Genomic DNA, 26,367 nt, shown 5'->3' on the forward strand with positions numbered 1-26,367 from the left:
TCACTTACTTCTTAAGTCTCTCCTTCTGTCTTCCAACTTGATCATTGACTGAAACTTTCCTTTCCAAAGTTGCCAGTGGTGAGTTAATTGCCAAATCCATTGGCCTTTTCTTAGTTTTCATTCTTCTTGACCTCCCTGGAGTTTGTTGATCACCCTCTTCTCCTTGATATTCTCTTGTTTCTAGGTCTGAATGACAGTACTGTTTCCAGGTTCTTCTCCCATATGTCTGGCACTCCTCAGTATCCCTTGCTGACTCATCATCCAGGTCACACCTGTTAGCGGTGGGTGTCCCCAGGATTGTGTTGTGGGTTCTTTCCATATACTATTTCACTTGGCTATTTCAACGATTCTCACAGGTTGTTGTCATCTGTCTGCTGCTGATTTTCAGATCTACTTAGCTAGTAGCCCTAACCTCTCTGCTGACCTCCAGTCTCACACATTCAATTGCTTATTAGATATCTAGAGCTGGTAGTCTTGGAGACATCTCAAACTCAACCAGACCAATATGACCGACCTGGCCAAATCAGCAAATCCAAACCTTCCTCCTCTTCCAAATGTGTCCATTGTTATTGTGGCCACCACCCTCCTCCCAGTCACCCTCACCCCTCAACACACATCCAATCTGCTACCAAGACCTGCCAATTTTGTGTTTGTAACTTCTCTCTTCTGATACTGTCATCACCCTAGTAAAGACCTTCATCGCCTCATCACCTCATGCCTAGGCTATTGCACTATCCACCGATCGGCTTCTCCCTCAAGGCTCTACCGATTCCAGTTCAGTCTCTACTTGGCTGTCAAACTGCCCTTCTGAAATCACAAAGTATAACTTGGGGGTTCCACCTTACTCCCCTTCCTATATTCTGGGATCTAGGGACTCTGGTTTCCTTGCTGTTCATCTCTTTCAAGAGCTCCCTGGCTTCCTTCAGATCTCAGCTAAAATTCTACCTTCTCCAAGAATCCTTTCCTAATCCTCTTTAATTCTTATGTCTTTTCTCTATTGTTTATATCCAATTTATCAGGCATAGATCTTGTCTGTATGCAGTTGTTTGCACCTTGTCTTCATGATTAGCCTGAGAGTTCCTTGAGAACAGAACTTTTCTTTTGTCTTTCTTTGGATCCTCAGTGCTTAGGACACTGCCTAGAGTACAGCAGGCAGTTTAGTAAGTGCTCACTGCTAATATAACAATAAAAGGACCATTAAGAGGTTTCTTTCCAAAATCCCACAAGGAGAAACAGGTAAAAGAATAACTTCAATGGAAAAACTGATGGTAGAGAGTAGGCCTGGAATTTCATTGACTAAAGTTCACTGCACTGAACCTACAAGTAAGTTAACATTATAATGAATATAATCTGTAGAGTTATGGTACTTAGAGAAGCCATAACCTCTGAGAGAGTTGGGCCTCCATGGATAGCATCCTGCTCCTGAAGAAGGGGAATTAGGGCTCTTGGGGATAAATGACATCCAGGAAGATAGGAGGGGATGGATCTAGAACAGAAATTTCATGGGAAATGGGAAGAAAACAATCATGGGGAAGGCCGGGGCTTGTCATAAGCTACACAATCAGAGACAGAGAAAATTCCTACCATGGGACACTTGTGTCTGTCTTCTTTCTCTCTCCTTTCTAAAAGTAAGGCACAAGAGAGGAGGGGGAAGAAAGAGGATGAGATCTACAAAGCAATGACACAAAAACTGAAAAGAAGGGCCTGAGAAATTTAAAATCTGAAATCCCTGTGGAATATAGAGACAAAAGAAGGAAATGATCAGAGAAAAAGGAGCTCAGAATACAGAGAAAAGGACCAGTGAAAAAAAGGAGGGAAAGAAACGCTTGACCGACCCTGTCTGGCCTACTTGCTATTCTAAAAGACAATACTCATCCCCTCTCTCTCTGTGTGTCTTTCTGTCTTTCTCTCTCATAAGATTGTTGTTGACTCTTGAAGAAAGTCAGTGAGCAAGTGGGAACCTAAGAAGCAGAGGTGAAGGGGTAGAGCCTTACAGAAATATGGGACAGGTATGAAGCCTTTCTTTGCATTCCTAGTCAGCTCTTAATAAATGCTTGTTGACTTACTGACACTTACTTACTTCAAGCCTAGTCCTACCTTCATATGTGACTTGGAGAAGTATTTGGTATATTGTGACTATCTTTCCTAGTCTATAATCTAACTTTAAACTTTTTTTTATACTTTATTATGGTTGCAATTTTCCTTATGTTGAACTACTTCGTTATTTCTGGCACAGATACAACTTTGTCATAGTGCACAGTCTTTCTTGTACGCAGTTGTAGTTGATTCAATATCATTTGATACACTTTTTGCATCAATGTTCAATAGCAATATTTATTACTTTATTCTTTCTCTGCTTTATCTCTCTATGGCTTAGATATCAAGTCTATGTTTGTATAAGATTCAGAGATTTGACGGGTACTTTATTTTCTTCTTTTTATAACAATTTATATAATTGGAATTAATCACTCTTTTTACATGAGATAAATTTCATTTTTAAATCCAAATACTCATGGAGATTTTTTTCTCCAAGAGTTCATTTACAGCTTATTCAATTGCTTTTGGATACTAGTTTATTCAAATTGTCTGTTTCTTCTTCTTCTTCTTCTTCTTCTTCTTCTTCTTCTTCTTCTTCTTCTTCTTCTTCTTCTTCTTCTTCTTCTTCTTCTTCTTCATCTGAGTACTTCAAATTTTTAAAGAATTTATCTAATTCCTCTGTTACCAGGTTTGTTAGCATATAATTGGACAAAATACTTTTTGATCATTTCCTTTATTTCCCTTTCAAGTGTTGTGAGTTCTTTTTTCATGGTGATAGGGGGAAAATTGGTTTTCTTCTCTTTCAGATCAGATTAACCTACTTAACTATTTTATGTATTTTTTTCATTGGAACCCAGTTTTATCATTTCAATATAGTTCCTTTGCTTTCAATTTTACTAATCTTTTTTTCTCTTCAACTTTCTGAAAAATTTTAAACAAATCCAAAATTATAAAAGAAAAAGAATATTGCCATGTACACAGCAGACCATAAGAGAGGATTCAATATAAAATAATAAATGTCCATTTCAAGAAAACCTAAATAATCAATATAATCTAATTTCAGAAAAGCAATGGAGTAGTCAATTGCTTCTTGACCTGGTTTACTTGCAAAATTAGAAGTCAGTATGTATTGGTATATTTAGTTATATTTCCAGAAAATGGGAGATTATTCCCAGTCCATATATAATACCGTAGACATAGAGGCAACAGGCACTTTCCTATCAATATTGCTTTAGTGATACCCCCCAGAACCTTTGAATAAATGACTCAAATATATATTATCTCCAAACTATTGCAGCCCACGAACTGGCTGCTTCATGGCAAATGTTTGCTAAGGGGCTAATTTACCACTTTCTGTTCATGGTTAGGCCACCTGCTCTTGCATCAATCAGTATATACTCGGGGAATAGAGGCCCATTCTAATATTATCCTCAAACAATGAAGAAGCTAAATCTTCTCCTAAAACATATGTGTGAGTATTTATACACAAGCATACACACATTATACTCCAAAGTCAAAAAGAAATGATTTTTGGATTATCTGACTCATGTTCCCCTTCTTCTAGTAACATGTATAAGCAAATGTGATGATACAGTCAAGCCAGCTGTTCAGAGCCATTCTTGATGGGAAAATTTCGTTTTAGACCAATAGTGGAAAAGACTGAAAAGAACATGCTTTCCTTGATTAAACATTCTTCTAGCCTGCCTTGAAATTTGAGACCAGAATGCCAAGGAAAGCTAGTCCATTTTTGTTGTTCAGTCATTTCAGTCGTGTCTGACTCTTTGTGAACCAATCATGGAGTTTTCTTGGCAAAGATAATGAGTTGTTTACCATTTCCTGCTCCAACTTATTTTATGGATGAGGAAACTGAAGCAAACAGGCTTGAGCGACTTGCTAGGAAGTATCTGAGGCTGAATCTGAACTCAGATCCTCCTGACTCCAGGCATAGCACTCTTATCTGTTGTGCCACCTAGCTGCTGCTATACGCTAATCCCTAGGGAAACATTATGAAGGAAGAGACCAAATAGACAAAATGGCATTAGTGTGACTGAGAAAAGAGAACATATGTAGAAAAGCCCAGCGGATGGCACTACTGTCAGAACTCTGGCTAAGATACAACTTCAAACCTTGAGTAGCTTGAAGAAGGTATATAAAAGCAATGAGAAATAGGACTCAAAGTAGGAGAGAAACCCAGACTTCCCCAGGAAGTCTGCAATAAGTCTCTTATTGTTTTGTTGAATCTCCCTCTCTGAGTAATAAAGGACTGGTCATTACAATGCACAGAAAGGAAGTGATTCGAGTCTTCATTATTTAATGTTGAAATTGCCAGTGAAATGGTAGTAGGGAAGAGACTTGGAAAACACCAAGACTTTATGAATGCAGAGGCTGATTTCTGATTGAACGTGAAGGAGAAAAGACATGGAGGGATATTGTTTCACTGTCATTTACCATTGGCAGATGTAGATGAGCACATAAAAGACTGAGCAACATTGAAATGGTAAAAAGCAAAAGACAAAAGGGATATTTAATTGTATTTTAACTCCTTTCCAAAAGTAGAGAGACAGATGTAGTGTAGTAGCTAGTGAAGCAGCTCTAGAGTCAGGAAGACCTGACGTCAAGACCCATGCTGGCTATATGACCCTGGGCAAAACCTTTAACCTCTCAGTACTGTAGGCAACTCTCTTAAGACTCTTTTACTGCAGAGATGGTACCAATTTGTATTAGTAGAGAGAGTTTGCTCAGCCATGAGTCTGTTCACCCAATGAAATCCTAATTCCAGCCTCTATCCACATCCCTTTATATGTAGAGGTAGGAAAGGTCAGGGGCCATCTTCCCAGCTGATTTTTACTTAAAGAGACAGTCCATGTATAAGAGACTATCTTTTGAAGCCCTATTTTAGACTTTAAAAATGTATTCATTGTCCTAAAATGTGGAATTGTGTCTAATGATTTCAGCTGACTTGAGCGCTGTTTTAATGTGATTGGGGGTTTGACTGCAGTGAGAGAAGTTTAGTCTCACTGTATTCCTGCTCAAGTATGCCCACTTGCAAACTGGGCCATTGCTCAGAAAAGGAGCTAGTTGAAATACAATGGATAGAACAGTACAAATCCATTCTCACTTCTGAAAACCCAATTTCAAACATGTTTACTTGATGCTAAGTAGATAGCATAATTTTACATATATACTTATATATGTATGTATCTATCTATGTATCTATCTGATGGCATCCCTGAATGTTATCCCCAGACTGTACAAAGATATATTAATTGTTAGGGTAATAATTGCTTGAAAATACCTTACTGGTTTTTTTTTTTTTTTTTTTTTTTTTTTTTGCTGAGACAATTGGAGTTAAGTGACTTGCCCAGGGTCACACAGCCAGGAGGTATTAAGTGTCTGAGATGAGATTTGAACTCCATTTCTCCTGACTTCAGGACTGGTGCACTATCCACTGCACCACAGAGATGCCCCTACCTTACTGTTTTGTAAAGTAAACTTGGAAAAGGACAGAAGTAAACATTGCAAAAGGACCTTAATGTCTTTATTGATTTTCCTCTCATCTTTCTCATTGCCCATTCCTCTTACTTGCAAAAGATCTGCAAACTCTAGTTCCTATCTCTGCCATACAGAAGCTTGCTGTTTTTGCTCTGTACGATCTTCTTTATTTCCTCCTACTATCATTTTTCTACACTCTTATTTGGAATGATTCTGCTCTCTGTTGGCATCCTTCAAAATATGTCATCTCCCTTAGATACATACCTCTTGAGAGCCAGTTCTTAGTAAGAATGAACTGTGATACTGCCATATGAAAAGTATCTTCTTAAAATGTTCCTAAGAATGTAGACTATTTTGACTTAAGTACACAGACTATATACTGTGTTGGTGCTCTATGAGCAGTCACTGTTTTTAGAAAACAAGCTTAACAGATGGAATTTGGCTCAAACAATTCCCTCAGAAGCCAAGGGTAAAGAGAAATCAGTCAAATCTGTGACTATGAGGAGGACAATTTGACAAAACACAGAGGACACTTAAATATAGTCATTTCCTGAACACTGGGGTTGATTTTGAGGTTCAATTGTGGAAAAGGAGAAAGAAAAGCCACACAAGGGAGAAAAGAAGTGCCACCAGTCTTAAGTACTACAGATCCACAGTCATAGTCAAAGATGCCAAGAGCCAAATAAGCCACTTTGGCCTGTCCCTCCAAAAGACTGAGAATATGTAAAATCAAATATTCTTTTTATTTCAGTAAAGTGAAATAAGACGGTGATAAAGAAAAAGATGGTACCCTCTGGATTCTTTTCATTGGCTCAATTTTACTGAATTAGAGCAGAGAACACCAAAAAGAAATGCACATCCAGAGGTAGTCTTGCCATTTGGGGAACAAGAAGATTTCAGATATGGCCACAGAGAAGTTTGATGTAATTAAGCTGACAATACATTCTGAAGCTTTAAATTTGTCTTTATGGTTCAATGAATGAGGCTTTCAGAAATATAAAGTCTCAATTTATCTAGACCATGATCCAGGCACTAGGGAAGAATATTACTTCTCCGAGAATTCATTTCCAATCTAATTATATTAAACAATGTCCCCATCCCGTCCTGCTAATAATTGGGTGTCTATCACTTTTGGAGACTTTCCAGATATTATAGGTCTGCATTTTGTTTCCCTAACTCCATCACTTTGTATAACAATCCTATTTTCTATATCTAATTTATGGGTCATGACTGCAATCTGGCTTTCTCTTGTTGGTTGACCTATTGAGGCCCTGGACCAATAGAAAAATATATTGCTAGCAGCATTATTTTCACTTCTAAACTATTCATAGAAAAAGAAATCATAATGTCCAAAACTAAGAGGCCTTAGCTATGATGTAATCCGATTCTTCATCTTACAGAAGACGGAAACAGTTTTAGAGAAAGGAAGTGACTTGCTCAAGATTATAGAAGTCGTTTGGATTTGAACTCACATCTTCTGATTCCCAAATTCCCCACTCTCCCCCCCCCACCATTGTCGCCTACCATTTGCAATTTTATTGGATTAAATGAAGATGCATAGTCCATGTCTTCCCCAGAAGAGAGGTTTGATTATATTCAGAATTGTTGCTGTAGGACCCTTCATTTGTGATATCTGCAAACAACATAGAATTTCTCCAAAATCGCAAAAACAGACTGTATCTAAATAAGGTCAGAGCAATTAGCTGACCAAGAGAATCTGATCATCTCCTTTGTGGCACATAGACATAGTAAGTTTGAGAGTATGTCACCTGAACAAGGAGGTCAACTTTCGGGACACCAATCTTAAAAGACTCTCCCTTTGGAATAAAGGGGTTTCTTTTTCCTTTCTTATTTTTTGACACACTAAACATATGGGGATCTCATTTGAGCATTGCATCCATTCGTGTGATTAAAAAATAGAATTTTTAAAAAATATTTCCCCTGGAAGGACACCAGAGGAGATTAATCTACACATAAGAAAATAAAATGAAAACCAAACCACTAGTTATTTATAAAACACAGCTTTATGAGATTTAATTAAAGCATGATTTCATTTGTTTAGTAGGTGTTGAATCTACTTTTTAACTTTGCAAAGGGAAGTGTTGCAATTTAAAGGACAACTTCCATATATAGTGTAAATCTGAAAAGTCAGACTCACAAGGAAAATATCTAATCTTCAAACCTTTTCACTTTCAAAAGATTATCAGGAAATCCCCCCATAATCTTGACTAAGAATTGAGAAGGAAATGAAAGTGGAGTATCTGAAGATCATAAGATTTGAGGAGATGAAAGTATCATTTGGAACTGGTGCTAATGAGGATCCCTAACTGCGAGGCCCAAAAGAAAACAGAAGACAAAACAATGGATGGAAAGATCACTTTCTTGACATGGTATGAAAAGAATAGAGGAAATTGTAGGGTTTGAATTGGGCTCTGCCCCTGCCCCTGCACAGGGCAAGTCACTTAACCATTATGTGCTCCAAGATCCTAATCAATAAAATAGATGATGGCAATACTAGTCTGGTCTAGCTCTCATTCAAAATGGTCCTGGGGAAATTGGTGATGCTCTTGAAGCAGCTATTATTCTTAGTCTTATTTCCCATGGGTTTGGCTTCCCCTTGATGAGTCCCTTTTCCCTTCCCCCATGCAGCACCCTACTGCTTTTACTAGTTTGTCTCACTTCCCTAATCTTTTCCCCTTCATTTCATCCCTCATTTGAACCTATTGCTTTTAGGAGCTCATCACTTTCCTTTGCGGTGTGTGCTGACTACAATTGGCTTTGCTTTGTGTTTTTCAAAAACGTCCTCTCTTTAGTCACTAACTTTTCAAAAGTTATATTCAATCCACAAAACTTTGTCTTTTGTCCTCATCCCAATAACACCCTACTATTGCCCACCCCAGCTCCAGGTGAGGATGAAAGAAAAATAAAACCCCTGTTACAAACAGGTAGAGTCAAGCAAAACAATTTTCCACATTGGCCATATAAAAACATTCTCCTTCCTACTGAATCCTTTGCCTCTCTATCAGGAGGTAGGTAGTATGTTTCATCAAGAGCCCTCTGGAATTGTTAAATTTCAGAGTTTTTTGTCTACTTGATTATTGTTGTCTTATAATGTTATGGGCCAGAACTCTGAACTTGAAACAAGGATTCTTACAAGGTGCTAAGTCAGTGGAATTGATAGAGACAATGGTTGTCTAGCAGGGTGCTTAACAGTTCTCTAGTTCAGTACATGCACTTAGTCCTTACTATAGTTCCACAAGATTCACATCTATGATAAGAGAGCATATAAGCTCGGACAAACTCAGCCAGAATCAGAACCAGGGAAGACAGAGAAGTGGTGGCGGGCTCTCCTCCTTCACTTCTCCACTGAAACCAAGACTCTGGAAGGCCTCCAGAAAAACTAGCCAAGCCCCAAGTGAAGGAGACAAGACTTTGAAGGAGACAATAAAGGATCTGGACTTTAACCCCTGGCTACTCCTGTGGTGATTACTCAACTGAAAGGAAGGCTGGCCTCCAGAGACCCCAAGGAAACCTTAACAGAGAACATTACATTTTAGAGAGAATATTACAGTATAATGTGGTTTTCTAGTTCTACTTCACTTCACTCTATCAGTTCATCCAAGTTTTCCTAGGTTTCTCTGGAACTATTTTCTTATCATATCTTAAAGCACAATATCTTAAAGTATCATGTTTATATACCTAGACTTGTTCAGACATTGCCCTGTATATGAGCCAATTTATAGTCCTGGGGAAAAGACTAGGATTTTATCTTAAACAATCATACTACCACAGATTTCATGCTAGGCAGGAAGTCAATCACTTGTATTTACAGATGAGAAAGCTGAGGCCTAGAGAGATTAAATGACTTGTCCAAGGTTTAATAGGTAGGTGATATAGAACATTACTAGTTGGAAGGGTGCCGCTAGGTGGCACTACAGAGGATGGAGCACTGAGCTAGGAATCAGGAAGTTCAAATTTGACCTCAAACACTCACTAACAGTGTGACCCTGGGCAAATCACTTCATTCTATTTGCTTCGGGAAAAGGAAAGAAGCCTGATGTTTGGGTGATTCAAAAACATCAAGAATATCTCTCAACCTATTCCTTCAAAAGAGACTATAGACAAACTCCTCTCGTAAAGGAAAGGTTAAAGTAACCCTAATTTCTTTGCCAATTTTGCATGTGTTTCCTACTTTTTCCTCTAGAAGATATCTACAAGCATAATAGCAAGTAGCACTTTTGCTGGCTTTGAGGAAAAATCTAAGGGATACCAGCACTAATATCACATCTGAGCTACAATATTTATGACTGTGCCATCTTATGTTCAGCAGATTTCTTATGCTCTAATAAAGTTTTGCAAAGAGATGTCCCAGGTGATCTAAAAGAATCTGATCAGTTGGCAGGCTAATTACCTAAAGCATCCAAGTTCTTTATGGGAGTTTTTTGAAAAGCTAGTTTGACAATTGATCAAATTCAGCCTGGTTAAATCTTCCCACAAAAGATATTCTGGATTCCTATTAGTAGAACAAAACCAGAACAATGATGGTAACTAACATTAAGAACTATTTGCTTATATAAAATGCAAAATGGGTACTGTGGCTCTATATGACCTTAAAACACTATGGGAGGGGGGAAGAAGGAACAATTAAACAATATTTACGCAGCTTATTAATTAGTGAGAGTTCCTCCTTAGGTGAAGACATAACATCAAGGCTTTCCAAAATACCTGCCAGTATCTTGAAAGGCTGTCATGTAAGTGACACATGTCAACTATTTAGCACAAAGAATAATGGTAAAATAATAGAGGGTCAATTATTGAAATCACATAATTCTACAAAGCTGAACACACATTCCCCTGAGAAGAGTGTAATTCCATTCCTTTTTAGTGTTCCAAAGTGAATGATTTCTGCCTCTCACTGAAAAGAAACAGGCTGCAGTACTTGGAAAAGACTGTATGCCAGATTCTAACTACAAATACTAAAAGAGATATTTTAGACTCAGAACAAAAGAATTAGAATTTCAGAGATCATCTAGCCAGATCCTGTCATTTTATAGGGAACGAAACTGAGGCTGGAGAGCAGGGAAGTAACTTTGCTCATGAAGCCTTCTTTCTCAGTCATCTTCCCCCCCCTTCCCCATCCCCACCTTCTGGCAGGGGTGTTGCCCCCCATCCCAGTAAAGGCATTTTGCTTCTCTTTTCATATAAAAAGTTTTCTCAACTATTAGAAACCATTAGAAACAAAAAACTTATAAATTTTTTCATGCTAAAGTGTTCATGTCTACCAAGAATTAACATGCTACTATTTTTTTTCACTGAAGTACTCTCATATATTACAGATCCAATGAATCAGTGAAGATGCATAAATAACTGTGGTCAAATAACTTCACCTACTACATAAACCTCATTTACACAATCAGGAGAAGAATGTGTGTACTAGCAAACTACCATGAGGGTAAAGAAATGGTAATCTGCAAGGCCCATGCTCTCTCTTTCTAAATAAATAAATATATATCTCTATCTCTATCTACCTCCCCCCCCTCTCCTCCCTCTCCCTCTCCCTACCTCCTCTCTCTCTCTCTCTCTCTCTCTCTCTCTCTCTCTCTCTCTCTCTCTCTCTCTCTCTCTCATCTCTCTCTCTCTTTCTCTCTCCTCTCTCTCTTATCTCTCTCTTCCTCTCTCTCTTATCTTTCTCTCTCATTGACTCTCTCTTTCTCATCTCTCTCTCTCTCCTTCTCTCTCTCTTATCTCTCTCTGTGTCTCTCTCTTATCTTTCTCTCTCATTGACTCTCTCTTTCTCATCTCTCTCTCTCCTTCTCTCTCTCTTATCTCTCTCTGTGTCTCTCTCTTATCTTTCTCTCTCATTGACACACACTCTCTCTCATCTCTCTCTCTCTCTTTCTCTCTCCTCTCTCTCTCTTATCTCTCTCTGTGTCTCTCTCTCTTATCTTTCTCTCTCATTGACATACTCTCTCTCTCATCTCTCTCTCTCTCTTTCTCTCTCCTTCTCTCTCTCTCTTATCTCTCTCTCTCCCTCTCTCTCTCTTATCTTTCTCTCTCATTGACTCTCTCTCCTCTCTCTCTCTTATCTCTCTCTCCCTCTCTCTCTCTCTCTTATCTTTCTCATTGACTCTCTCTCCTCTCTCTCTCTTATCTCTCTCTCCCTCTCTCTCTCTCTTATCTTTCTCATTGACTCTCTCTCCTCTCTCTCTCTTATCTCTCTCTCCCTCTCTCTCTCTCTTATCTTTCTCATTGACTCTCTCTCCTCTCTCTCTCTTATCTCTCTCTCCCTCTCTCTCTCTTATCTTTCTCTCTCATTGACTCTCTCTCTCTCATCTCTCTCTCTCTTATCTCTCTCTCCCTCTCTCTCTCTCTTATCTTTCTCATTGACTCTATCTCTCTCTCTCATCTCTCTCTCTCTTTCTCTCTCCTCTCTTATCTCTCTCTCCCTCTCTCTCTCTTATCTTTTTCTCTCATTGACACACACTCTCTCATCTCTCTCTCTCTCTCTCTCTCGTTCTCTCTCTCTCTTATCTCTCTCTCCCTCTCTCTCTCTCTTATCTTTCTCTCTCATTGACTCTCTCTCCTCTCTCTCTCTTATCTCTCTCTCTCTCTTATCTTTCTCTCTCATTGACTCTCTCTCTCATCTCTCTCTCTCTCTCTCTCTCTCTCTCTCTCTCTCTCTCTCTCTCTCTCTCTCTCTCTCTCTCTCTCTTTCTCTCTGTTATTGTTATCCTATCTTTGCCACTTTTGATTTCACCTTTTACTTTCACCAGGGCTATCCTTTAATAGCTAGATACCTGACCTAACAGGATCAGAGGTACCCTCCAATGGCCTTGTCTATGACAATGTACCCTACTGGCCTGTAACTAATGCCTCTAATAACTGTTTCCTTCTTTAGAACTTTATTTCCTTTGTTTAAGTAATGGCTCTTTATTAGATGCGCAAGAACAGTAACTCTTGTCCCCAATGCGGGAAGTCCATTGTGTGAGCTCCTAGAATTCTCCCAGTGTTTCTTATTTCAATATACTCCGGAGATGATCTCTAGAGCAATTATTTTAACATGGGCTCCACATCCATGGGGAATTCATAAAGTCTAGGAATTTGGATGGGAAAAATTGTATCTTTATTTTCACTAGCATCTAACTGAAATCTAATATTCACTTCAATTATGAATGTAAGCAACAAGCACGATTCTGAACAAGGGGCCACGAGCTTCGCTGGTTCACTAAAGGGCCTTCTGATACAAAAATGGTTAGGAAGCTCTGCTCTATGGAGTCTATATTCTCTCCCATGTGCCTTTGTTGGCGGCTGACTGCCTGGGTGCCACAGCAAGAGGTGCCACAGAAGCTGCCAAAATTATTTACCTCTAATAGCTAATAAAAAAGCAAACATCCCTCGGGCCTCCGTACTCTCTCTTGTACTCTCATCTATTGGGGGCATAGTTAGGGTTTAAAATTCAATCAGGTTTAAGAAAAATGAAAAGTCAACTCGCTTTAGATGTAATAAGGTTAAATTTTGTAGAGACCTCAAGCTAGACTCCTCAAGATGCATTCATATATTTCCATGCATTTGAGTAAAGTGAATTTGCAAACAACATTTTCATCTTGTAATTCAATTGCTGACTTTTGAAATGATGTCTCTAAGTACTGAATGAGGTCATTCTTCCCTAGGCTTTTTGATCTAGCATACCAGGACTCTCAATTGTAGGCATGAATAAATGAATAGGTTGACTTGAATGCAGTTTATAGATTGCCAAAAGCACCCTAAAATGATTGATTCTAAAGCAAATACTTTTCTATAATGGTTCAGTCTCTTAAATAGGATTGTGTAAAGATTTTCAGTAATTATGCTCCAATTAAAAACACAAAATTGGATATTTTGCCATTTTTTTTCTTTTATGGTGAACAGGTCAAAATCATTATTTCATTTATTATTTATGAGATTACTTTCTCCTTTTCAAGGCAAGAGAAAAAAAATTGAACCAGATGTAGCATAATAGTGATTCAAAATGGAGCTATGTCAAAGGGAAACTGGTACAAAGAGAGTCAGCTGAAACCCACATATCCTGATGCATGCCATCATTCAAGGGAAAATGATTTCCTAGGATTGTCACAGCCTCTAAGTCCCACTGTAATGACCAAAGAGTCACCTGAAGGTCCCCCTTTAGCCTTAGGACCTGGAATGTTCTTCACTAGCGCTAATGTATATATAGAGCTCATAAGGCTTAGTTAATATGTGCCGTATCACAGGGTTTTCGTATTTAAACAGAAGATAAAATCTTAAAGTCAGCAAATCTCTTTATTGTAAAGTCTAGTGATCTTTTTCAGCCTCATCTTTAATGGCTTCTTCTGCATCTTCTGACATTATCGATCACTCGTGTTCCTGAATATTATCTCCTCTTTGACAAAAGACTCTCTCATGATGCTCCTTAAATGTCTTATCACTTCTTTTAGTCACTTTTACTGGATTATCACTGATATTCCAGTATCCATCTGGGAGTATGTCTGTCCTGAGATCTCTTTTCTTTTTATACCACCAGTTCTCAGAGGTTCAATCTTTATCTTTAATCAGATGACTTTTAAAATCATAAATAATTCAATTAATCAATAAACATTTATTAAGTACCTATTATGCACTAGGTCCCAAGATAGGTCCTAGAGATATAAAGTCAAAACTCAAATTATTGTTGCCCTCCAGAAACCTAAATCTCTATAGAGTATGTGTGATCAAAGGGTCAGCACATCTTCTGGTTACTTGTTCTTTCTTGGGTCTGTAGATGGCATTTTTCTTCTGGTTCAAGGGAGTCCCATGTCTTCGGTAGCTATCTTTCTATATTCATCTCTATCTGTATCTGTAACTGTTTCTCTCTGGTGTCTTAATTTAGATCGGATTTAGATCTACATTGGATGCATCATCTCCTATTGGTCTCTTCTCCCTCCAATGACAAGGCCAATGGAAGGTGGACAGAGGTGGTAGGGTGAGGGGAGGAGAGAGAAGAACAAACCCTTGCTATCCCCACCTCCTAAGAGTCACTCCCTCTCAGGGTTCTGCTTCAAATTGGAATCTTCACCTCTAGCCTAGGTTGCTCTGGACTGACTCAAAGATGGATAGCTGCCATTTTATACACAGGTTCAATCCCATTTCTTTCTTTCTTGACCAAAGAGACTAGTTATTCATAAAGAGATCACTGGCATAAAACATTATTTACATACTTAAAAACTTTATATATATATACACACATACATACTGATTAATTTCAGTGGTGGTACTCCACCATTACATACATACACATAAGAAATTTATGAAATAAATCCAAGATAATCTGGGTAGGTTAGAAAGTATTAATTGGGAGTGAGGGAATCAGAGATGCCCTCATGTGAGCTGAGCTTTGAAGGAGACTAGGGATTGTGGGAAGCAAGGTTGAGTAGGAAGTGCTTTCTGGGTAGGAACAACAACTTGGACTAAGGCATGAAAACGGGAGATGGAGTGTCATGTGTGAGCTAGACAATGAAGGCTCGTTTGATTTCATTCAGCTCCAATTCTCGAGTTCCAATTCTCAATCACCAAATTACAGCTGGATATCTCTACCTAGATGTCTGTAGATATCTCAAGGTGATTTAATAAATGGCACCATTTAGTAAATGTGTATTGAATTGAACTAAATGAACCTAAAAGAATGACTCTACCTCTAAAGTTACAGGGATCTTCAAACTTTGAAGAAGATTTAGCAGAGGCAAAGGGTCTTCTAGGTATCCCAGAAATTAAAATCTGGAGAAAATAGACTACCATGCTCCCATAAGGATGGTCCTCCTTAGGACAAAAATGAAACAACATAATCATTTTAAATAAATTCTATTTTATGATTTTTACTCAGAGGCTAGAGAATGACAATTCCATTATTAAGTATTAGCTCAAACCAGAAAACTTCATGTAACCTTTTTATCTTTTTGTCTTATTTATTTTTCATGAAGACAACTGCTTTCCAGATTTCCACTATTTCCTAAGAAGGGTCACACTTTCCCAATATTCTTTCTAAAATAACATGGCTGAGTTAACAGCTACTGGCATTTCTTTGTTTCCTGAACAAGTGGAAAATGGGTAGCAATCACACTTCAGATCCAGTTCATGACAAGAAAGTCTGAAACTTGCACAGAAGTGCAAGACAAAGCTGCTACTGGCTTGAAGAAATCTCAGTGGAACATATATTGTATCTAGGTTATATTGTAACACATGTAAAATGTATGGGATTGCCTGTCATCGGGGGGAGGGAGTGGAGGGAGGGGAGGATAATTTGGAAAAATGAATACAAAGGATAATGTTATAAAAAAATTTACTCATGCATATATACTGTGGAAAAAAATTCTAAATAAAATAAAAAAAAGAAAGAAATCTCCGTGGAAAATGTTTATATCAAAGGACCTCATCGATCCTCATCTAAGTGCTTTGGAGGGCCTTCTGGGGGTGACCCATACTCTCATATTAGGCCATTAGGTAGCTGCCTTGTAATTAAATGAGGAGCTTTTGCATGGCAGTTGTTTGATACAGCAAGCAATCAGGGATTGAGCCAATCACCATGTTGGATTTGGTTCTCCTGGACAATGGCAGTACAGGATTTCCAACCATAAAGACCCTGCAGGGAAAACTCTGCCACCAGCTGCTGAAGGGAATATTTGGCATTTCTAAGCAGTAATATACTAGTTGATCTGAAAATACAAATTACAAGGAAAACAGACCATTTCTAAAGCAGAAACAACGCTAACATTTACATAGCACCTGGAGATCACAAGAGCAATCTGAATTACTGAAATACAGTAACAACCAAAAGCCAAAGTAGTTAACACAAGCAGTCTTCTTAGGCAGGATCATGATAAGAAGTTCTTTACATACCCCATAGAAATACTTTTAGAAAAAACATATCCTTTTGTATTTCTGTTTACCCTTTTCCTGAGAATCTACCAGAGTATATAAGTAATATGAAAGGGAATCTACTTTCTCTTTTAAAGTTTATTGCTATTTCTTTTTTTAAAACAAGAATCCATATTTCCTATTGATTCCTTAGCCTACTGCCTCTAAGAGCGCTATCCTTTACAAAAAAAGAAATTTAAAAAGAGGAAGAAAGAAAGTTCAACAAAATTAATCATAAATAATTCAGATTACATTCTTTAAGCACACACAGCCTCCCATTATTTCAAAGAAGTGGAGGATGGTTGTGGAAAGAGATTTTTTTTCTCATTTCTCTTCTTCGGGGCCAAGTTTAATTATTAGAATTTTTCAGCACTTATTTTCAATTGTTTCATTGTTATTCTTCCTCTTTCCATTTACATCATGGTCATTTTGTATATTGCTTTCCTGGTTCTGCTTACTTCACTTTGCATTAGTTCATATGAGTCTTTCTATACTCTGTGTTCTTCATGTAATATTTTCTTATAGCACAGTAATATTCCCTTACATTCATGTGCCACAATCTATCAAGGTGATCCCCAATGTTTCCAGTACTTTGCCATCATAAAAGAGTGCTGCTATCAATGTTTGGGGGAGTGTGTTGTCTTTCTTTTTATCACTGACCTCCTTGGAATGGGCACCTAGCAATGGAGTCTCCTGTTAAAAGGATATGGAGAATATTGGAACAGTTTACACATTCACCCCTAAAGCACTAGTGTATCTGTCTTTAGGTAGCTTCACCAACACTTTTCCCTGTGGGTAAATCTTCTGTCTCTTGTATCAGAAGACTGTCCCTTCAAAGATAATAGTTGGTGTTCCAATTAAAGTAGGAGTATATAGAGTGGGCTGGCTTAATGTTTATAAGATCAGATAAAATTGAGAGCTAGTAGGAGCCACAGAGGCTATCGAATCCAGCCTTCTCTTTCTACAGGGGACATTGAAATCTTTACAAGACATGTGACTTCCCCAAGGTCATATAGGTAGGAAACTTCTGAATCCCAGAATCTCTAAGATGGAAGGGTACTCAGAGAACTGAGAATTTCTTTCCCTCATCCTTTCTAAATAATGCCACAGTCAGAGTTAGAACCTAGTCCTTCTGAGTCTAGATTTGGTGCTAGGAGTACATTTAGTGAGAGAATGCATGCACATTTTTAAAAAATACATGTTAAATGAGAGTTTTAGAATTTTTCTAAGGGGAATTGGGATTAAGAAGGGTACTGGGCAATTATGGTTTGGGCACTAAAGAACTTGTTCAATATAGTAAGCTAATGATGGTGACTCACATATTGAGAAACTAAAATACTCTGGCCTCGTATTATAATGCTGTCTTCAGGGCCTGCTGCTATGAGGCAATGTCATAATGGGCTCCTTTTGGTCCCTGGTTAATTGAATTCTTCTTAATAGGATCTAAGCTAGACTCACCTATTATAGAATTCCAAAGTGAATTTCCAAAGAATCTAACTGAACTATTCTTTCTCTGGGCAAGCCTTTTGTTGTCTGTATGTCTGGTCAAAGCACTAAAGCTTTTGTGGAAACATTCAAATCTTCCTAGTTCATCCCAAATCATCTCAGCGCCTCTCATTATAGTATCTCTAAAAAGAAATGGTTGGCTTCAGGGGCCAGTTTTCTCTGCATTCAGTGTCTTTCTTACTTGTAATTTTGCCTTTACTAATCTTTTTTCCTTCTCCCTTTTATTTGGAGTGGATATCTCATTAATCAAGGAAAGACGTTCCTAAGAAAACAGTCCAAGAGCAGCTGCTAGAATTTAAGATCCAAATTCAGCCAGTCATCGGCAACCATTAAAGTAAGCCAGCCAAGACTTTTCCTTGGGACACTATTCCAAACTCAAATTATGACCATTTTCTAGGAAAAAGAGGTAATTTCTGCACCCCTCACCCAAGGATCTGGGGCAGGGAGACAGCATATATCTCATCTGAAAAACTACCTTGCTCAAGTGTGCCCCGCTTTATCATCATCAATTATTTTTGTACTTATATGTCTAAGTGCCTTTATAACAAATACATTCAAAATCTACTCCAGATCAAATTTGTCTTAAAATTGGTGCCTGATCTTAAGGGAGCAAGACACTAGTGCTTCATAATTCCTGTCTTCTGAAGCATTTTGACAAAGCATTGATCTGAAGTTTTAACCCTTTAAACCCTTTCTTTAGTCCAGTGCTCCTACAAATAACCCAAACTATGGATGACAAAATAGCCAGTGCTTAGAACTTAGCCAGCTCTCTCCTCCCTTCCTTCTCACTTCATGCTCCAGTTATCCCAACATTTTCATAATTTTTATATTACTGTAAATTTGATGTGGCCAAGTTCATGCAAATCATTCCCTTGCAGTACCAGAGGCAAGAGCAAGCTACTGATTAAGTTAGGAACTTGACATGGTAGGCTCCATCAAGACAGTGTCCTATAAAATCCAGCAGGTTTGAAAGGCCAAATGCTCTAGATAGTTTCCAAATTGGTCCTTCTTCTCCATTACAGAGGAAAGAAAAGGATTCGGAGTTGAAGTTTCTATTCTGACATTCCATCTCTCGGTTTGTGGAGTGGCTTTTGCATTAGTGCTCTACTTGAGCTGATAGGTGGTTTTATCAGTGGAAATCACATTCAAGATGTTTAATGCTTTGCTGCGTATTTTGAGCCCTGCTGGGTCTTTCCATTTACTTGCTGCTAAACCCTTTCACAAGTATCATCTCCCCATTTAGAATGGGAGTTCCTTGTGAGCAAGAACTGATGGGTTTTTTTGTTGACATCACCAGTACTTAGCATGGTGCTTTGCACATAGGATTCAGGAACTATTTTTCATTGATTCCTTCTCTCATTCAGGCTATATCTAGTTTGACTTCTGGTGGCCAGCTTTCTGGTGATGAGCTGTTATGCATCTAGCTACATGAATCCAACAAGAGTCTATGGCCTGGCCTTTACTTGAAGCTAGAGCCACCTTCTTACTACAATGAAGTGAGGCTACCATTGGAAATTAGAGTAAAAGCAGCAGCATCCATTTATGGAGTGTTCTAGAGTTCCAAAGTCCATTAGTGAGAGTCTCTCACTTGAGCCAGCATGAGGTTTGAATACCAGTCCTTTCCTAGTTCTTCCTCCCTATTGTAAACTCTTCATTTTGGCTCATTTTCTCAGGAAGCTATTGGTCAACAAGAGCTAAGATGATAATGATGATAATAATGATATGAGCTAATATGACCGTTAAATGATTAATCTACTGACATTTATACTGCCCAAAGTGGCTTTCCATCCCTGACTCCAGCTTACTGAGAACTATGGGCATCCCACACGTTATTCCGGGGCCCGCTGCAGAAGCTATTTTGTGGGCATTCGAACTTTTTTGGTACTAGAGGATATCTGAGTCCATCATACCCTAATTGCTTGTTTCATTTTTGCCTCAGGAATTAAGACAACATTTAGTCACAAGAGACCAATCTGAAGGTATGATCAAATAGAATGCTTTGAGACTTTTTTTTTATGCATGAAGACCCAGTGCTTGCCAAGCAACGGTCTCTCAGATTAAATTGGGCATAGTGCTACCTTTGATATGCCAAGCTAAATTTGTAAAAGGAAATAGGGAGAAAAAAGCACCTGGGCTTTTTTCTTTGTTTTTGTAAATTGCCATGGGTTGTAAGTTCCAAGAACCACGGGGTAACAAGAAAGTTTTTTTTTCTTCTCTTTGTGGAATGAGCTACGGGTGTGAACAGCTCCGTGGAACCGTAGTTAGGAACCAAAGTGGTTGCTGGTCATTGCTTCAGAAACATGTAATTAGCATTAGTTTGTCATTGTGGCTATTGACATTTGAACTTCACTGTCTGCAAAATACTGGGCAGAGAATTAGATGTGTATTCAAGCAGTCTCTGATCTCACAGAAAATCACAAAAGGACAAATATGCCTACGTTAACCTGGCCACATGATGAGAAAGAAGAGAAGTGACACTTTAAGGGATTGATGGGAAACTACTTCTAGGGAGAATGAATTGTCAGAAAGAATATCTTGACCCATAATCAACTAAATTAAAATTAGCGTCTGAGAAGGTAATATGGGGCCAGAATATGACCATTTGCCCAGGAGCCAGTTCTGACAGGAAGCCTTTTTCATCCTCAAACTGTCCTGTATTCACATGTTTACATGGTGGTATACAGTATGTTTTTTGAGGGCAGGAACTACTTTTGGTTGTTTTCTGATTCCCGGTGCCTAGAATATATTTTTGGGGGAGGGGGGAAGAATGGGATTTGACTTGTGATTGCATTAGCATAGGGAACTTTCTTGAGAAAACTTCTATCAATGCCAAGTTGACACATACTCTGTAGCTTAGTCTCAGAGAGCTGCTTGGGGGCCCTGAGAGTGTGGGTGACTGGCCCAGGGTCTCCCAGATATTATATGTCAGAAATGGGTCATGAATCCAGATCATCCTGATTTCCCAATTGGCATTTATCAAGTCCTGCTACCTAGCACATAAAAGGCACTCAATAAATTCTTATTTCTTAAATTCTCTTCACAGGAAATGGGATAGAAATTAGGGATGACTGTAGGGCCTTAGGTTATCGAAAACATGGAAGGATTTTCCCCTTGTTCTTACATCCTATCCAGCAACCTAGAAGTCAAGGCATGTGTAGCTATGGGGATAGGAGGAAGCTATTCTACTGAGGCAGTATCTTTCCGTCAGTAATGACAGGAGGGCTCTGCATAAGAAGAATTGTGGGTTGCCCTGGGTGCCCACTAATTTCCAAGACTTGTCTAGACTAAATGGCACTAGGCTTAGCTGGTTGATTAAATGTGTAAGTCGAAAGGGTTTTTTCCTACCTTGAAAGTTTTATGATTTGGATTAAGCTTTGTTAACACAGTCAGTATGTATGTCACATATTCTTTCTCAGTGTGTCTATAAATTACACATTAATTCAAGATTTAACTGTAGGGAAACTTTTTATAGCATTTCTCAGGGGGCCATACTTTCAGAACAATACATGTAGAGCAAATGTAAATGGCTATTTATTACAATAAAGCCAAAGTCTATGTCTAAATAATGTCATTTGTTCTCAGGATTTATTTAAATGCTGTTGGAGGCATCGTGCCACTAAGATAAAATACTTTCAAATACCTGTCATCATTTCTGCCTTTGTTTTCTTCTGAATTTGACCAAAAGATTCAATTCCAATAGCTCAGCACAGTCTTTCAGAGTATGACAATGAATTAATCAGTTACATGCAAAGATCTTTGTTTCTAGGAGAGTGTGTTCCTTGTTCTAGTTCTTCTCCAAAGAATCATTTTAAAGATGTCAGAAAGTTTTTGAACAGTGCCTTCTTCTGCACTGATACAAAATATACACACACACACATATGTATATATGGTACCTTGCTCTCTGTATGTATATGTGGGTATGTATCAAGGCAATTAGATGGTGCAGTGGTTTAGAGCCCGAGGCATGGGCTCAGAAAGACTTAAGTTCAAATTATGCCTCAAACACTTAGTGGCAGCCTGACTCCTGGCAAGTCACTTCACTTCTGTTTGCCTAGATTCCCTCATCTGTAAAACTGAATTAATAAGAACACCTCCCTTCTAGGATTGTTATGAGGATCAAATGACATCTAAAGTACGTAACGTGGTTCCTGACATGTAGCAAGTCTTTATCAGCTACCAGATGGCACTAGATCTTCTATCCCTTCACCTTCAAATAAGTGGCCCTTGATGCCAAGAATGTACCCCTACTCCCCCACCCCAGAACACAATTGATCCTAAACAAGGCATTTCCTGACTTCCTTATCTTCCTTGAATTTTTAGCTTTCTCTCCTTGAAATGACATTCAAGCCACTTTTTATTGACTCATTTGTGGACGGGTCACATCACCCAGCGCCTACCACAGAGCCTTGGTACTTAAGAAAAGTTGGCTGATTGAAATGAATTGGTACATATCTCTGCATCAGTAGACATCTAAGTGTAGGGCTAAGAACATGGGACTCTGGATATGTGCCTGGGGTGGGAGACAAAGCTGCAGTTTTTTCCCCACAACTTGATGCCACTGGTGTGAATCCAGGGTCATCTCTGAATCCTTCCACCCACATGAAATTTATTGTTGGCTGCTAATTCCAATAAAATCAAGTGCCCTCGCCTGATCTACAGCAACCCAAATTAGTTTAATTCCTCTTGCAGTGACATTTTCTTTTTGCACAATTTCTCACCAATGCTTTTAAAAATCTTGCCTTAAAATCCTAGTCTTATACTTCACGCTAACACAAGAATGGCGTTAGTTTCTCAAAGGCAGAGACTTGGAGAGTTCAAGCTCAGACAAATCTTGCCAAGATGAAATGGACACGAGTGGGCTCTGAGTGTGTTAGGTGAGGATCCCTCAAACACTCAAATGGATTCCATCTCACTGTGATCCATCCTGACCTCCCCATTCTCATGTGACTCTTGTCCATATCTTCCCAAAACTTTGCCCCCAGACATCTGCTCATTTCCTTTGCTTTTCACTAGCACTACAAGGTTTCTAATGGAAGACTCTACCTTCCCACTTGTCATTCCTTGATCTCCCCTCCTGTGACCACCCTATGTTCTCTTTCTATTCAATAATTCTTTTCATGATATGCTCTATTTCAATTCTTCTTTAGCAGTCCTTATTATTGATATATTGTAGACTGCTCACTCTCAGTACATTTCAAATTGTCCACTATTTTCTGTGTGATGTTCATCTTTAGGAGTACTAGTGTTCCAGGTCATTACCATGCACTAATACCAGTAGAATGCTTGAATTGAAAAGATGGCTCTTTACTTCCATTGGAACTTTGAGATCAGCAGCCCACTCTGCTGTCTTTCTCTTTTATAACTCTTTTATAACCAGCTCATGCTCCACCTGTACTGTCTACTCTAGATATCCACACCAATTGACAATCTCAACAGAGTATCCATTTTAGACTCATGCTAAAATCTAGGGTATAAATGTTCTTTATCCATGTGACTCTTACTTTTTTCTAAAGGCCATCCTATTTAAATGCAGAGAAGGGTTTTGCCACCAAAAGGCAGGCTTCCAGGTAATGATTGTTTTTGTAACTCCTGGTAGCTCAGGAAACACGGTGAGATTCCAATCTGTATTGGTAGAGACTCATACCAGTGAAATCATGAATTCCTCAAAATAAACTGTTACAAATGGCACCATTCAAGACCGAAAGGTCAGTTAATAATTGAGCTAGGAAGAAACCTAAAGGATCTCTTGATTTAGATTCCTATTTATACTTTGATAGGTCAGGTGAATCTTTTCCTGGTTTTATTGGAATATGTTCTGAACAAATTAAAAGTAATTAGTGCCCATCAATAAATGAAAATGAGTTTGAATTGACCATTTTTCAGGATACTTCTCTGTCAACATTTTTAGGCATGGCTTCTGCAGATTTCTGTAATCAAAGCAAGCCAAAACTTAGTCTTCACAATACAAACATAGAGATTAGAGCTCACTAATTGTTTTTCCCTGCCGAAGCCATAGGTCAGAATTTGGACTTTACACATAACGTAGGAATGTTCTCTGTTGTTGCTGCTGTTTATTCATTTTTCAGTCATGCCTGACTCTTTGTGATCCCATTTGGGATATTCTTGGCAGAGATACTGGACTGGTTTTCTATATCCTTCTCTAACTCATTTGACAGGTGAGAAAACTGAGGTGAACAGGGTTGAGCAAGTCTCTCAGGGTCACAAAGATAAAAAGTGTCTGAGGCTGGATTTGAACTCAGGTTTTCCTGATTCCCAGCCCAATTCTCTATCCACTGTGCCACCTATCTACCCTACTTGAAACCTTTTGCTACCTGTATTAATAGTGTTTAAAAGCTGACAAAGGAGTGAAAAAATTGCTATGTAAGTCGTCAGGATGGCAAATAGCCTTGATATAATTTCAATGAAAGGATCTATGTATGTATGGCCAAGACAAGATTTGGAGGGGACATGATAACTATCTTCAAGGACTGACATATGAAAGCAGAATCACATTTGTTCTTGGCTAGACAGAACTAGATATTTTATGGTATAGAAGGATAGAACTACAATCTTATGGGGCTACAGTAACTGACGGGAGAAACATAATGGAACAGCACCCAAATACTATTGCATATTCTTAAAGTAGCCTAGCTCTTAGACCCACAGTGATCCAACTCTTTCATTCATGATGCCATGATGTCCTAAATCTTTTCTAGAACAGCACGGCTGGCCAAAATGTGTACCAGTGTCAGCGAAAGTCTAGTTCTCTTTACTATTGGCAACTGTCAATCTTTTTCTAGAACTAATACTGAAAAACCACCGTTGGTCTGCAATCACACCTTTGCTGCCATACTTATGGCCTATCCTGAGAAATTCCACTCTGTCTTAGGCTGATGGCCACTCATGGGTGCAGAAGTGTGTTTACTGGGCTTCCTGACACCTATTTTGAGAAGTACTCAGCCTCAGTCTGCAAAACCTATCTTACTCCTGGATTGTTGGTTTTTATCAAATTCCTTTAAGCTAAACCAAATAGCATGTTTCCTTCGTAAAATCTGAGCTCAGCCTACAGGAATGACAAAAGAGTTAATAGATATACTCCTTTTCTTCAAAACATTTTTTTTTACATTAAGACAGACCCTTGATAAAGTTTTTGAATTCATGCAACAAAACTCAAATCTCTACAACTTGATTTGTTGACATATTTGGAAAAAGTAAGAATATTTAAGCTTCAACACACAATTACATTAATAATGCTAAAATACATAAGCTAAGAGTGACAGTTTTGGATGTTAAAGACTTAATTCAAATACCAAGATAGAACACCAGCCTTACTAGGTGTGAATGCTTATTAATCACTTAAGTGCCAGTGAAGACTTTAGCCTGAGGAGAAAGACACTCTAATGGATTTCACGATTAAATGAATCAGTAGCAATGTCTCGGAGATACCAAATGTCTGGAGGAAAAGCAAAAAATACAGCTAAATAGCTGTAATTTCACAAAGTAGATTCAAGAAAAATTGTCTAACTATCTTGGGATAATTATGTCTGAAACTAAGATCTCTTACAACATTTCTAGTCCATATACAGTAAGTACTTAATATATGCTTTTGAACTGTCATGAATTTCAGTCTTAAAATGACCATTTCTTTTGCAGTCTTAACATTTTAGTTTCCATCATGTTGGAAGGTGTGGGATTTGAAAATACACAGATGAAAACTAACAAATATTATCTTAACTCTGGTGACCTTGCCAAGTGAAGGTATAAATTGAAGAAAGGGAATAAATAGAACAATTGCCTTAGGCGGATCCCAGAAAGGAGAGTGGCCAGGATACAAGCAAGGTACAAATAGAGCTCCTGAAGGCTTGTTCATGTTCTTTCTCTACATTTATCTCTTCCTTTTCATTATTCCTGGAAAGGGGGAAAATGGCCCTTTCCATTGCCATTCTCTTTCATCCAGGTAGAATTCGAGGACAAAGGAAAAACAACCTTCTTTCAGATGTGACGGTGAAACTTCATTGATTTTGCCCCCTCTCCAATCTCCAAACAACATTAAGGTCACTATGTCAAAAGCTTACCTTCTTCATGGATATGCCTCCCTGACGGTCAGCACCAGAGCTAGCATATCTGCAGGAAAGAAAAATAATTTCTTTAAGCTTAACATTAATCAACTAACAGGCTAAAAAGTCAACACAGTGATTAAGTAGCACAAGGACATGTACGGTCAAATGTATGTGTAGAAATATCCTGAATGACATTATCAATGAAATACCTTAGGATCAGAAGTAAGCTCAATGGAAAGATAACGTAGTTCTGTCTATAACACCTGCCTAGAAAGACTACTCCTTCAATCTGCAGCTTACATAATACAAGCAATAGAAACATAAACAAGGCCACCTTCACTCTGCTGAATCACCACTGGCCAGATTT

The 26,367-nt window shown here is 38.4% G+C and overlaps 1 protein-coding gene across 2 annotated transcripts in view; it reads right to left on the minus strand.

Moving 5' to 3' along the window:
* Positions 1–26,367, minus strand: part of LOC141548478 (connector enhancer of kinase suppressor of ras 2-like) — a 555,144-nt gene that overhangs the window by 78,796 nt on the left and 449,981 nt on the right. For both annotated transcript variants that reach the window (XM_074277397.1, XM_074277398.1), the window contains exon 15: positions 26,016–26,064. In XM_074277397.1, the coding sequence (XP_074133498.1) occupies positions 26,016–26,064 (49 nt within the window). The remainder of the gene's footprint in view (positions 1–26,015; positions 26,065–26,367) is intronic.

Source organism: Sminthopsis crassicaudata, chromosome X (assembly GCF_048593235.1).
Source record: "Sminthopsis crassicaudata isolate SCR6 chromosome X, ASM4859323v1, whole genome shotgun sequence".
In the NCBI taxonomy this organism is placed as follows: domain Eukaryota; kingdom Metazoa; phylum Chordata; class Mammalia; order Dasyuromorphia; family Dasyuridae; genus Sminthopsis; species Sminthopsis crassicaudata.